General features: G+C 43.1%; 1 protein-coding gene across 2 annotated transcripts in view; it reads left to right on the top strand.

Annotated features, from left to right (window-relative positions):
* The first annotated feature begins 10717 nt into the window (after positions 1–10717).
* Positions 10718–14207, top strand: part of LOC149350676 (uncharacterized) — a 34499-nt gene continuing 31009 nt past the window's right edge. For both annotated transcript variants that reach the window (XM_089579773.1, XM_089579774.1), the window contains exons 1-2: positions 10718–11214; positions 11302–11601. In XM_089579773.1, coding sequence (XP_089435899.1) covers positions 11059–11214; positions 11302–11601 — 456 coding nt within the window. In that variant the 5' untranslated portion in view covers positions 10718–11058. The remainder of the gene's footprint in view (positions 11215–11301; positions 11602–14207) is intronic.

The raw sequence follows: 14207 nt of genomic DNA on the forward strand, positions 1-14207 counted from the left end.
AAAAGGTACTTCGGTCCCGTCAAAATCTCGTATTTCAGTGCGACAAAACTGCCGGCAGTACACGCTTATTCAACGGCCCTGCAGTTTACCTGTCCTGGCCGATGATGAAGCATATGGCAATGCAGCGTGCTGCACGCGGCCATCGTGTTTTCGACAGCCCCCAGACCGATAGTCTATGAAAGGCCATTACATGCACTATGCGCGCGTTGCTTGGTGTGGGTTGTGGTCTTTGCGGCTGCTTCACTGCAGTTCCTTTTTTTTTTTTCCCCTGCGCTCCTGTCACGACGTGGGGCCAGTTTATTTTAGAACGTGCGAGGCCTATCGAGTGGCACCTCTGAGGCGACGCTAATGCTGCCAGTGCTGATGAGCGGTCGCGTAAGAATGACAAGACCAGTGAATGAATTAAACTTTTTAGTCGGGCTTTCTTTATTCCGAACTCTGTGTCAAGAACTATTTTCGGTCCCCTTACCCTTAATTTCAAATCGGCATGATTTGAACAAATTTTCAGACCCTTAACTGTTTATGCCCGACCATTGGCGCTTGGCGTTGCAACGATATATATCCTTTTTATGGCGCGCGCACAATTTGGCTCTAAACGTGATGGTCCTTGCCTCGTCTTCAAAAGTCTTGGCGCAAATCTCACAAGTTTACTCGCAACAAACATAAATATAAGACTGCTCAAAGAGAGCAACACGCGGCTACAAAACCACCGTGCCGCACACACGTGTCCACTCTTGGCACCCTCAGTTCGAATAGAATTTGACCAAAAGTTTGAGCTAAGAAAGCGAGCACGAAACAACGAGAGTTCACCCGTGAGTGCGTGTGTTTGAGGAATGGTCGAGGTGCTTGCGTGCGGTACAGCGAAACGGTGATATCGATACGAGATGGAAGTACGCGTGATATGTTGTTCCGCAGAAGTGGAAGAATTGATTTTTTTTTTCTGCAAAACAAACCTCGAGTAGAACCCCGCTGTTACGTTCGCGGTTGCTGCGTTTTACCAGTGCTACGTTTTCATGAGCCAGTCCAGCTGCCATAGATCGAAACCCATGTATCTGTTATATAATGCAATTGTTGCATCATTTCCGCATCGCATGCCGCGGAAGTCGCCTCGCGGTGACAGTTTACACCGTTCCGGCATTGGCTTAATGCGTGTGCAATGTCAGTGCCGGGTAGAAAAAGCGAAACTATACACTCTATCGGCGCTTGTCCGCCGCTGTGTTAGGCGACTTCTGGCGTGAAACCCCCACGCCAAAGCGAGCACGCTTAGAGAATAGGTGATTTTTGGTGCGGCTGTTGGCACAGTTACATCGCCGCTGTGATGCCAGCACGAACGACCCTAACGCGCGAAAACGAAACTATGCCGCGGCAGACGGCACACGAGATGCAGTTGCGCGCGTTGGCTCCGACGGTTTTGTTTCTGGCATCCGCTTTATACTTGTCACCTGCACCTTAAGATACACAATTTCGAGATTCCAATAGGCGATGATCCTATGGGATTAATGTGGCCACCGCGATAACAGCGAAGAGGAGCGCGCGTACCGCACCTTCGCACGCTCCAGGCATGCCCCCTCTTAGCTGCTAAAACCCTTCCACAGACAGCTGCTCAGAAGCGGAATCGAAATTTGAGCTATATATATAGTTGGCATAGCATCATGGAAAAAATGGCACACTCATCACTTGTGTTGTTTGGTCTTCTTTGCTCATGCAGAACGATCCTGAGAACCACACAGCCTTGCTAATTCCAGAAAAGGATATGGCGCACAATTCATAATAATAAAAAAAACTGCAGGCAACAGTGCACAATTTTTTTTCACTCAAAACATTCATCTGCTACGTTTCCTGGCTGTTACTTTTTTTTTTGCGGTCCTATGAAAAACTCTGCAGCAATGTGTTTTGTTGCATTTGATGCTCTGGTGCATTTAACAACTATATGTGGACACTTGAGTGCACTCTCAACTCTCACTTTAGGTCGTACACACATGTGTGTAGCCCAAAAAAATTTAACTTCATATTGTCTCTCCCAGATGCACACAAATCACGTACATCACCACCTGGACAACATGACCACAGATGTCATGCATATTCAAGAATGCTGATTCCATGGCTGCAGTTGAGGTTTTCGGCCAGAAGCATGGGTAGCGGGGTGAGCTGGCACAGGTTGATCGCTTGCAACAGAGAAGTAATCACTAGTGAAATGCGTCGTAGTATGTGCACCGACATTTGCAGCTGAACTGGTTTTTACTGAAATGTGAAATTTTTAGTAGTCACTGAAGAAGAAAATAAGTAAAGTGTGTATTGCAGAAACAAAAAAAAATAAAAAATTAATTCAGCTGGTGAATGTGAGAGATTTCAGTTGCAAAGTATATATGCCAATCCTAATTTATCTTCCAGAAAGTACTCTACAAGCTATAATTAGTCCAAAAGTGATGGCCTACAGAGTGTTTCACTGAATGTGGCAATTTTTTAAATAGATTAAATACAGCTACAATATTTATTTAACCCGCAGGCTTGTAAATTAATATATAATATTTAACTTTTTACCAGTTACAGTAATGCCTCTTATTATAGCTGACCATAATATCCGCATCAGTTTTTAGATTCCTCAAATTGTGATTCTCTCGGCTGCAGTGCACTGAGTTTGGGGTGCACAAATGGGCGAAACTGCACGGGCCAGGAGCGCTCGCAGCCACGCCTACGAGTGCTGCAATACCTGCAGGTTTTTGACTGGTATCAACTGAAAATGTAGACAGTTTAGTCTGGCAAATCCCAACTGACCTCTGCTGAGATCACACACAACCCTGTGGTTTCCATAGCTGGTGACCAGTCGAAATCTGCCATTCTTGTGAAGTTGACCTGCTATTGACTAGGACAAACATTTGGCTCTTATTATGTCATTAACTAGAACAATTTGCAATGATATTTCAGGCACACTTCAGTTTTGATTACACAGTTTCACTTGGTTCCAGCTCGAACAGTGAAGCTGCTTTGCAAGAGAAGGTGTGGCATCATATATTAGCAAACAGCTATGATTCTTAATTTGAAACTGTGGCCAACAGATTTCTGGTTGAGACTGAGTAATATTAGTTCATATCAGCTGCAGCTGTGTCAAATTCTCAGTTTAGGATGTTTCCCTTGCAAGTGAAAGCAAATTATATTTCACCTGAACTATAGCTTATCAGCTACTGCCTTCATGACTGTAGAAAAAAAGGTTTAAAGCTCCTTCAAGTAAGTGCAGTATCAGTACAAGACCCACTTAATTTTCATTGAAAGGTATGATGGCATTTTCATCAAGCAGAGAGATGCAGTAGGGATTAGAACTGCAATGTGGGACATCGGTCATATGGTTACTTGGTCATCACAAAGCTGAACTTTTCTTATTAAATAGAATTAGAAAAAATTTGCTTATTGTTAAGATGTTGGGTTGAAGGCTCTTGACTTTAGTTGTTATCAAAGCTGCTGAGGCAAGAAAATTGTGTAAAGCACACATATTTTACCCCATTAAAGGTGAAGCATGGAAGAACATACCATCAGATGAACCTGTGCTCACTGAAAAAATGATGCAGACAGTACAATAAGAGCCAACAGCCCCTGTAAAAGAATTTAAAGGCCCAGATTGCAGTTTAAATCAATCATAAATCAGTATGTTCAGAACAATGCTTGCGAAGTTTCAAATCAGGTCATTTACTGAGCAAAGAAATAAAATGTACTGCACTCATTCTGCCCACACATTTTTGAAAAGGCATAAATGAATGCCTGACAGTGTAACAGACCTCTTTGCTGTTTTTCTTCCATTCACACAATATTAAATTAAAGATTACAGACAGCCGGACAATTGTAGATACATAAGGGTAAACTGTGCAATTACTCCTACCGGGGAATCAAAACAAGCAAAAGCTACAAGAAACAATTATTACAGGCACAACAAATACAGATTAATTTTTTTCCTTTTTGATATGTTACAGTCATACTGATCCTAGTGTATCAATAATGAGAATGTGATTTTGCAAGAAGTGTGCTATCAAGTAGAATTGCTTTTCATGACATAGATTCTATTGTGCCGTGATTAAACATTTTCAGCCTCACCTTATTTATGTTCTTTCCCAAGATGCCATCTTGGAAAGGCACTTTCATTTAACTTGCACGCACACACACACACATCTTTTTCAATGCCAGAAGACTGCGCGTGGTAATGCAGCAAAACACTGAAGAATAATACAGCAGCTTCAGCTGGCCCTTTAGGCTGTGCACAGATGGTACAGTAAAGAGCTCTTTGTGTAATCACCAAAGTTGTCAGGTGCATATATGCCAGTGTGCTGCCTTCCTATACCTAGCAAAAATTTTGTGGTTCCGATGGGAAGTGGATTTTGTTGAAAAGTTTCATATCTAAATGATGAGTAATGTCTGTTTGTAAAAAAGACTATGGAAAGACCTAGAAACAGGAAAATGCGAACACTTGGTGACATAAGACAGCTATTTAAAACACATTTCAAACATTCTTCAAGCTATATTGCCCACATGGCAAACATGAAGGAGTTGAAACAAATATTGTAATACCTTATCTAAGAATATCATATCTGAGTTCTAATATTGTTTTTTTTCTCATGGTTACTAGAGCCAAGAATTTCACATTAAAGAGCAACCACAGAATCTTCCGTAATGTGACACAAACATACCATAATAAGCTACCACTATAGTATAAGAGAATATGCTAGGATATTTGATTCAGTTCACATATTCTATTGAATTACAGCTGCAGGAGAGAGAACCACGGTTAAGTAAAATACCACTCTATCTGTTAGCCTTTGAAATATTCCTGAAAGAGATCATTTTTTTTGTGCGTTAACTGAAATTCCATTGTTAGAAAATGATTTAAGCATATAATTTATGTTTTCCTGCAACTAATGCATTGCTGTCTCAAAGTGTACTTGATCTGTGAGCAAAACTGTGCTGTCCATGCACTGGAAGACCAAGCACCTGAAGTTATTGAGCTGAAGCCATTAGTGATTAAATTTTTTTAAAGAGTATGGAAGATAATATAGTACCCAGCAGTTTACATATTGGCAGTTTACCACCAGGTTCAGTTTGGTTATTTAATTTAATAATGAACGACTATACAAAAAATTCTCAAGGATAGCGAAAAAGGGAGCTCAAAAGCCAAGCAGGTACAGTTTGCTTGGTGAAATCCTATGTTTCGTCACATCAAAGATTTTCTGAACACTGAGAAAAAAAGCGCAGTTAAACAATTTGTCAAATGACGAATACAGCTCAGCTGCAAATTTGTCAAGAATTAATGCAATGCCCCTTCTTGTAATATCGCCTTCCTGATGATTAAAAAAAAATAATGTTAAAAAATCTTGTCATGCATTCAAATAGGAATTTTTCTAGTATTTGGGATGGAGTCAATAACAGGTAAATTGGTCAGTAGTTCTCAATGCATTTTTTGCCTTCCCTTCAATAATGGCCTATATCAAAGCTTATCAAATCATATGACAGAATTTTCCTGAAACCGTTCAGTCAAAAAGAATGGAATGTTTGCAAGAACATGATGATACCATGGTAGCAATGAAGTGGGCATATTTCGCCTAAAAGTGCACTAACCTGGCCAGATCCCCCTTTGAGAGCCTCAGAATGTATGTTAAAGCAGGTGAAAGTTTTTTTTTAGTGCACAAGTGGTGTAGTGTTGTGTTACTGCCATTCTTGTTGCAAGCCTGAAATATTGATTGAAATTATCAGCTTTTTATGATGGATTATTCAGCAAACCATCAGTGCATTGAGAGACCTTATCTCTTCCGTTAGAAGGTTTGCAGGGTTTTTTGTTTAATTAATAATAACAGTAACAATGATGGTAATGCTTTGTATGCATTAAAACAATTCTATGTCTAAGAAATGCTTCTAAAATACTTCAGATGCAACTGCAGTACAAGCACTCACATTCGCATGAAGGCACAAAATAATCTTCTTGTGACAACATGAGGGGATCTCTTTTGCAGCCTTCCTGTTCCTGACAAACCTCTCACCACTCCCCAACTTTGTTTTCTTCAGTGCATCCTCTTAAGATACACCCCTCACCCCTGGCCATTTATTTTGTCTACCGTCTCAGAGCTTCCCCTGCATGCCCCATTTGCTATGATCCCTATGCTAATCTGGAACGTTCCCTCTATTCCTGCAACATCATCATCATCATCGGCCTGACTACACCCACTGCAGGACACAGGCCTCTCCCATGTCTCTCCAATTAACCCTGTCCATTGCCAATTGCGGCTACCGTATCCCCGCAAACTTCTTAATCTCATCCGCCAACCTAACTTTCCGCAGCCCCCTGCTACGTTTGCCTTCTCTTGGAATGCACTCTGTTACCCTTAAAGAGCAGCGGTTATCTTGCCTTCATATTGCATGCCCTGCCCAAGCCCATTTCTTCCTCTTGATTTCGACTAGGATGTCATTAACCCACGTTTGTTCCCTCACCCACTCCGCCCTCTTCCAATCACCTGACGTTACACCTATCATTTTTCTTTCCATAGCTCGCTGCGCTGTCCTTAACTTGAGCTGAACCCCATTGCCTTTCAATTACAGCATTACCCATAGCATCGGACCAGCTGATATGAACAAGATGGCTTTGGTGACCCTGGCACAAGATATCCACGGCACTTAATGTTGCATCATAACATGCGGCTGCTACAGCATCCATGCATGCATGTGTTCCTTATTTTGAATGGGGGTGTTTGTGCTGCAGTTACATCTGAAGTGTCAAACAAACTTGCCTGAAACCTCGTTTTCCTCTTAATATATTTTGTTTACTGGTGATTATGTTGGAGTGCCTGTCTATTCTTTAGCTTGGTGGGTGCCATATATCAACTTTCTTCCCTTTGTATAAATTAAATAGACGATTCGTTGCTTCACCCCACGTCTTTAAATAATGCTGCTCATTCGCCTTCTTCTTTTTTGTATCGTATATAGGACAGTTGACTACTTGCTTTTGTTCTGCTGTTCAGTATGCTGTAATTAGTATGTGTGAGCAGTTTTTGAAGTTGAAGTTGAAAGTTTATTAAGGAATCCAAACAAAGTTTCAAACGTATGCAGCGAGAGGTCCCATGGTACAAGACTGCGGGCGGGACCTCCAAGTATGACCAAGTAGAACGAGCCCATGCTTGTCTATGGTTTGGTTTTATGCAGTTTATCGTACGTCCCAAAGTGACTCAGGCTATGAGGGATGCCGTAGTGGCGGGCTGTGGATAATTTCGACCACTTGGGGTTCTTGAACGTGCACCGACATCACACAGTACAAAAGGCCTCTAGAATTACGGCTTCATTGAAATGAGGCCAACAAGACCGGAATCAGGCCCGCATCTTTCAGGTCAGCAGCTGGGCACCAAAACTACTATGCCACCATGGCGGCTTGCCCATGCTTTTCATTCAGTGTTTCGGTATATACACTGCATTTGTCTTCACCTATTGGGTCATCTTTTCAAGCCACTGACAGCAGTAGCTTTTTGTGGCGGCTCCCTCTTTGCATGAAAAGAAAATTCAATTTCAATTTGAAGAAATTATGCATTAAAATATTTTGTTTCATCACCTTACTTATTCACTCTCAAGGCTCAAGGGCATTAGTTAGAGAAATGGGTGAACAGAACAAATTAATAACAGAACAAATCAGTTGCAGCTTTCTTGAAGGCGATGTTATTGGCGATCGCAGTGACAAAGGCAAAAAAGTGGTTCCTGTCGTTACTGGTGTGTGGAAAAAATGAATATATGACATGCAAGAACACAGGCTTTAAACATGTGGTCATTACGTGATGAAATATAGGGCTCATTGTAGTGCTCATGAAAAGCTGAACATCAGTGCACCAGAGGAAAGAAATAGCAGTTGTAAAACAGAAAACAAGACTGTCTGTACTGTTGAAACTGAATGGTAAAAAGAAAGAAACATTTATAGCAAAGCAAAAGAAATATCAATATTGTCGTGACAAATTTGGCATCAAAAAGGCATTTGAAATGTTAAAAACATCTTGCCATCCTAATATCACTCCCAAATTTTGACAAGAATTGCAGACAATTTTAGTATGTGTGGTAAAATAACTATTTTGGTTCAAATTTAATACCCGCCTTGCTGCTCTGCCAATGCCAAAACTGGTAAAAATTTTTCTCGAAATATGCAATACCTAGAAGCACAATTTGAAACACTTTTTGAACGTGTCCATACCTCTGGATTATAAAGTTGAGATTTCGGGGCATGGTCAAAGGTGTCTACCACTCATATTAATAAGACAGCAAGAGCTGAATTACAACTATCCAACATTACTGCAAGATCAAATAGCCCCAGTTGAAGGACTCATCATGCTTCTGCAAGTTCCAGTGGTTCTCTCTAAGCTGGTGCCAACAATACATGATCCCAGCTCTTTCAACAGCACTTCAACAAACCTTGTTAGCAGAGGCACGAAGTTGGCAGTGCACAAAGTGCCATGAAATTACGGCCGACCATGCTCACGTCGAGGACTTCATTTCAACAGCAACTAACATACACAAATATCTACACAGCAGCAAGATTTATTACAACGAAAAAAAGGTTTTCCTTGCTGTTAACCAATACGAAGTTGCCGATTTTGAGTCCTTGTGACACTTACGGCCAAGTGAAATGTGCCTTGTGAATTGCTTATACGCATTGCTTACAAGGTGAGTTATTATTGAGAGAGTTGGCTTAGAATTGAAGAAAGCATGTCAGTTTGAGTAGTTTAAGCACACAAACAAGGAATGAAAACATAGGAAATCAGCTGTAAACAATCAATTTATTTCCTGGCTGAAGCACTGTACACAGGAAGAAATGAATAATTATTAGTATGGCTTCAATGCAAAGCAATACTGCAATTAAATAAGAAATTCAAAAGACAAGCCAGTTATGAAAGTTGTTCACGTGCCATCATGTCTATGCTATTACAACCGGTACCCTAATCTCTTAAAAACGTTCGATCTCGTAGGTAAATGAATGCGTCTTAAAGGGGGGGGGGGGGGGGGGGGGGGGGGGGGTATACTCCATTGCCACGCCATCTAGCATGACCTACTGACAGAATTAAGTATTCCCACAGAACACCACTGCAGTACACCAATTGTTTGTAATGTCTTTTCTGCCACCCATGCTTTCTAACACAAAATGTGCGTGGATTCAGGCAAGACAGCTTGAGAGAAGTGGTACAAAACAATTAAGGATTCCGAACCTGCTGGCCACCTTTTTGACGTTAATTGTGGAATATATTGTGGGCTTAGAGCACAACTGCTGTTAGCTTCGGTGCATAGAGCACATGTCGTGAAGTTTTCATCTTGCCTTAATAGTAGAATGAAACATTGGTCACTGACCATGTCGAACACGTTGATTGACATTTCAGAACCCTAACAGGTTGCTCGTTCAAAATGAAGGACTGGTCATGAAAAAGCAGCTCCTTAACTAATCAGGGCAATGACTTTGCATAAGCCTGGTGAAGGTTTCCCTTTGTGACTGTCTTCAGCATCATCATAAAGGACTCCAGGTGCAGCCACACTTACAAAGTTCATTCAGTGGCAAATATTTCCACATTCTCCCACGCAATTTCACGCCCTGGTTGTGCATGTTCTGCCACAGCAGCTGTTCGATTCCTGCCGACATCACTAGCTCTTTCAGACGCCTAGGTATGTTTCTAGCTGTCTCCCCCGATGTAGACCAAATTAATCGTCGCAAGGATAAACGATTCCAGGGAACTTCGAACGAGGCAGAGCATCTTCGGCACGTGGGCAATATTCACCTGGTGCGTTTTGAAAACTCCTGCCCTTCGTCTGGAATGTACAGGGTCGTCAACTCTTAGTACGAACACGCGAGTGCGTGGCCCCACTATGGAGGGCCACTGCGCACGACACGGCCGCGCATCGAAGCGAAGTGGTAGATGTCGTGAAGCACCACGCCCAGGTCCAACTTCTCCTGCGCCACTTGGCTGCGATGAGCGGCCGTGCCGGACGCAGTGGCCCTCCAGAGTGGGGCCATGCACTCGCGTGTTCAGGGTGGACGACCTTGTACAAACGGAACCACTGCTCGCTTCAACTGACGAATGCCTCGGGGACTGCAAAACCACCGTGCCTGGATCGTATTTATGACCCTGGCCCCACGCTGTAATGAATTCACATTATTAACTTGCATATCCTCAGCGCAAATCAGGTTGAATGCTCGAAACGAATGAGCGCACATATGCCCACTCGCCCAACCCATAAATTACGCGAAATGAAAGCGCATTTTCATACGGTCGATTAATTATGACAAGCTTTTCCGGAGAAAGCTGGAGCGTCTTCGAAGGCACTGCACAAGCGCGAGCACACAAACAACGCAAGCACACAAGAGTCCTTTCAAAACGAATCAAGCGATCACAACGCGCCACGCAAAAGCCAAGGTCACATAATACACGGCGAGAATTATGCAAAACGCCGGCATGACTTTACCACACCGCCTAAAATCCAAGCGCAACCCCGAAATCACACGTTCTCGCGTTGACAGGCTGATCAAACAAACAGATCAAACAGAGGAGGTCGTGGCAAAAACGGCGGCTCAAATCCCGTCCGCCAACAATAAACGAAGCCAAGGCAATCCATGGGTGAAAATAACGCTTTGGGCCGGCTTTTCGTTATTTCCACCGGGTCGCAATAACGCTTTGGCTTGGATTTCCGTTATTCTCACCCGGTCGCAATAACGCCGGCCCTAAGTTATTTGTAGTCATAGCCAAAGGGCCAAAGTCAAAGTCAAAGCGCGCAGCGCAAGTGCCGTAAGGACCTCGAGCTCTCGAGTTTCGAGCATGTCGCGCGCTTCATGCGTGCTTCGATGCCCGTGATAGATGCGATCATGCACGAGACGTGACTGTCACGAGACATGTCTCGTGCTGACGTGGCCAAAGCGTTAGAGTCCTACGGACAGCTGAAGGTACAGGCTTCTAATTCGGTCTTCCAATTCGGACTAGTCTTATAATTCGGAAGCATTCAGTGAAAGAGGTACGCGAAATCCGCGCTGTTTCACGTGAAGAGCAGCTCGTTACCTTAAAAGAAATAGCCATGACAACGGCTCTTCGCATTAAGCGAAAGGCTGGAGAAATCGCAGCTGATTCCATTGTTCTTGCACCGAAAATTGCCCGGATGGGCAACGCAGATGAGGCAATCGGAGGCCAAGAAAACTACACATTTCATTACGCTGGGAGCTTCAAGAACCCGGTAAGTAAATAAAACCACACTATTGTTCTTATATTTTTGGTACTGTGCGCTGCCTCCTCATTAAACGCTGAACTCCTCTTCTCGCAGAGCTCTCCTGAAGCTGAGCAGGCTCTACGGAGAGCGAAAGAGGCAAAACGCCTGAAGCAAGACCCCAAACTACGTCCAGTAGATCTAAAGTGCAAGCGTAGGGATGAGTACCGCTCGGCTACCAAGAAAAAGAGATTGGAGAGCACACTTCGGCATCGGGCCATAATTGAAGAACTCTCTGTGGAGGAGATCATCGACAATGACGTGAATGCTTTGCGAGAGTCGTCTAACAGTCTGTTCCGTCTTTATGACGTCCTCGCCGAGGAGGATGCTGAAACAGACCAAGCCACGAAGGAAAACGTGAGTTCGATTCGAGTAGCCTTCAGTCTTATGAGAACTCTGATGTGGATGTGCAACTCAATCAAATCTCTCTTTTAAGCTTCCGTTCTGAATTATTAGTGAAAGATTGATGCTGAATAACTACCTGCATGAATGATAAAAAAAAAAATTAACTGGACGTTTAACCTCGTGGCAGTGTGAATTTCTACGACACTAAGGTAGTGCGACGGGATACGACTGTCGGGGACAGTAGTCTGTAGGACGTGCCAAAAGCAATCTAGCCGCACAGGTGCCCGTTTTTTTCTAACTACCACCACATTAGAGACTTTTGTCCCCAATGGTACGTTTGTTAAGATCTACTGAATCTCCTCGCGCAGCGCATTTGCGGCCAGTGCTTCAAGCGCTGTTGCGCGTTTGCTTGCTCTGGCCTCCTGCATAGGGAACCCAAGCTCAAATTTGCCGGCGCGGCAGCAGCGCCACGTCGCACCCGTGTGAAATTTTAGGGCTCGTGCGGAGACGTGTTCAGCCGTGCGAAACACACAATTCTTCAATGACATCGACTTCTGTGTCTTCGCAGAAAACTGGAAGTTGTTGGCGTTGTGTTGTGGAGTGCCACAGCAGTCAGTGCAGTTCACGAAGAGATAGGAACCGCCTGTGAAATCTCACAGCTTCTGAGGCAAGTTGTACGAAAAGAAGGGATGCAAAGCACAGATTGCAGCAGTGCGCAGAGTCTAGTGTTTGTTTTGCAGAAGTATCGGCTTAATTCACATCGTGCACTATTGGTAATCGTAGGCATACTTCTGGGGCTAACAAGAATGCTGGCAGTGTCCATGACACACTTGCTGCAGGCATGGATTAGCTCCAGTGTTTTTCGTGTGAGTAAAGGCAGTGCACGTCATTAGTAGATATGTTTAAATAAATATGATAGTATTGCTGAGATGAACAGGATGGAGGGTTGGGCTCTCTTATATGATACATTTTCAGTTAGCAGTGGAAAAACACGAAAACCGCTGTAAGAAGCGACACACCTTCAGTGCTGTCTGAGTGTTGTTCTCCATCTTTTCATGCTGTGTGTTTTTTGCGGTGGTTTCCGATTTGAATTGGCACTCAATGGCACTTTGTGGCAGTTTTAGTTAGTAAGAGGTCATGAAGTGCTGGTAGTGATTCATGACTTTACCTTGCAAGTACTATGCGATGAGCAAAACGAAGTCACCTGAATAATGAGCACCTATGGATGTGCGGCCACTTTTTAAATACAGGTTATTAATGAAGTTATGTAAATCAGCAGTCTGTTATATTATTGTTCAGCAGTGGTTTTGGCAAGGCTACATTTGTTTTTTTTTTTAGTGTCGGCATATCGCACTAGTTTTAAGCTTCATTATGCTTGTATATTACTTTACTATGCAGTTATTCTTGTACTATGCGCGGCAGATAGCACCTGCGGGGTACTGTGGTCAATTGCACTTCAAGTGGATGCTGAATGACCTTGGCAATTAGCCTGGGGTGCTTGCTTTATCACTGGATAAATGCTTCTTGGACACTGCCATTTCTGTCTTGCTCTCAATAATGTTGCTAAAAATTGCTTTTTCTTAAGAAATGCAGTAAAACAGTGCAGCTCTTGGAACACTCACAACAAACTTTAATCAAAGAAAGAATATTAAAATTGCGAAACAAACCTTTATTTTCGCGCGAGCGTTGCCTTGCAAGGCGGGTTCGCTCAAGGGTACAGACATGACTGTTACTGTAATAAAAGCAGTAATTGCATGCTCTAAAAGTTCATGCTTCGTGGGCTTACTGCTGAAGATAATACAGCAAAGAGAATGCAAGTTTCTCATCTTCACTAAGCTAATAACAATCCCACTAACTCAGCTAAAGAGAGAGAGACTCTTTAATGAAATACAGAGAATTTAGCCGGCGTTTAAAAATCGCTGGCATGCTACTCTGTGTAGGGAGGGGAATTTGGGAGATAAAGACAGAAGGAGAGCAGTGTGGAAGAGGTAAAAAAAAAGACGAAGATAAAATGAGGCCATGAAATGGGTACTAAGGATGCAATGGCGAGTATTGATGTAACCTATGGAATAATGGAGTGCTTAGTCCGACAAATGGGCTGATGAAGTTCACTGCATGAAGAATGCATGAAGGTAACGTGCAAGTGAATTTAAAGCTTATCGAGATGTTCAATGTCTTTTAAATATGCAAATAGAAAGTTCATTGCAAGTCTCTGTTGCCTAAGGCAGGCTATGGAACGTAAAACTTTGTCCATTGTTAGGGGCACTCGGCAGAGCTTCTGCATGCAATGTTCATAGTACGCACGCTCGTTAGCATACGGAGGGCACTCAAGCAGGATATGTTCCACAGTTTCTATCGAGGCGCAGTTGTCACAATGCGGACTGTTCATTTGTCCAAAACGGTATCGCAAGCCGTTTGTATATGCAGCATTCAGACGAAGTCGATGATAAAGTGTTTCCAGATGTCGAGGAATTCTGGGTGAGAGTCTTGATCTAAGATGTGGGTCGATTGAGTGAAGAAATTGGTACTGATGTGTCGGCAAACTCCAAAGCCGATACGTTTCTTCGAAAGCAAAACTTTTAGCCATTTGGGACGCTTCAGACTTCGTGAAAAAAGTT

This window comes from Amblyomma mixtum, chromosome 3 (assembly GCF_055824585.1).
Source record: "Amblyomma mixtum isolate Tamu chromosome 3, ASM5582458v1, whole genome shotgun sequence".
NCBI classification, from domain to species: domain Eukaryota; kingdom Metazoa; phylum Arthropoda; class Arachnida; order Ixodida; family Ixodidae; genus Amblyomma; species Amblyomma mixtum.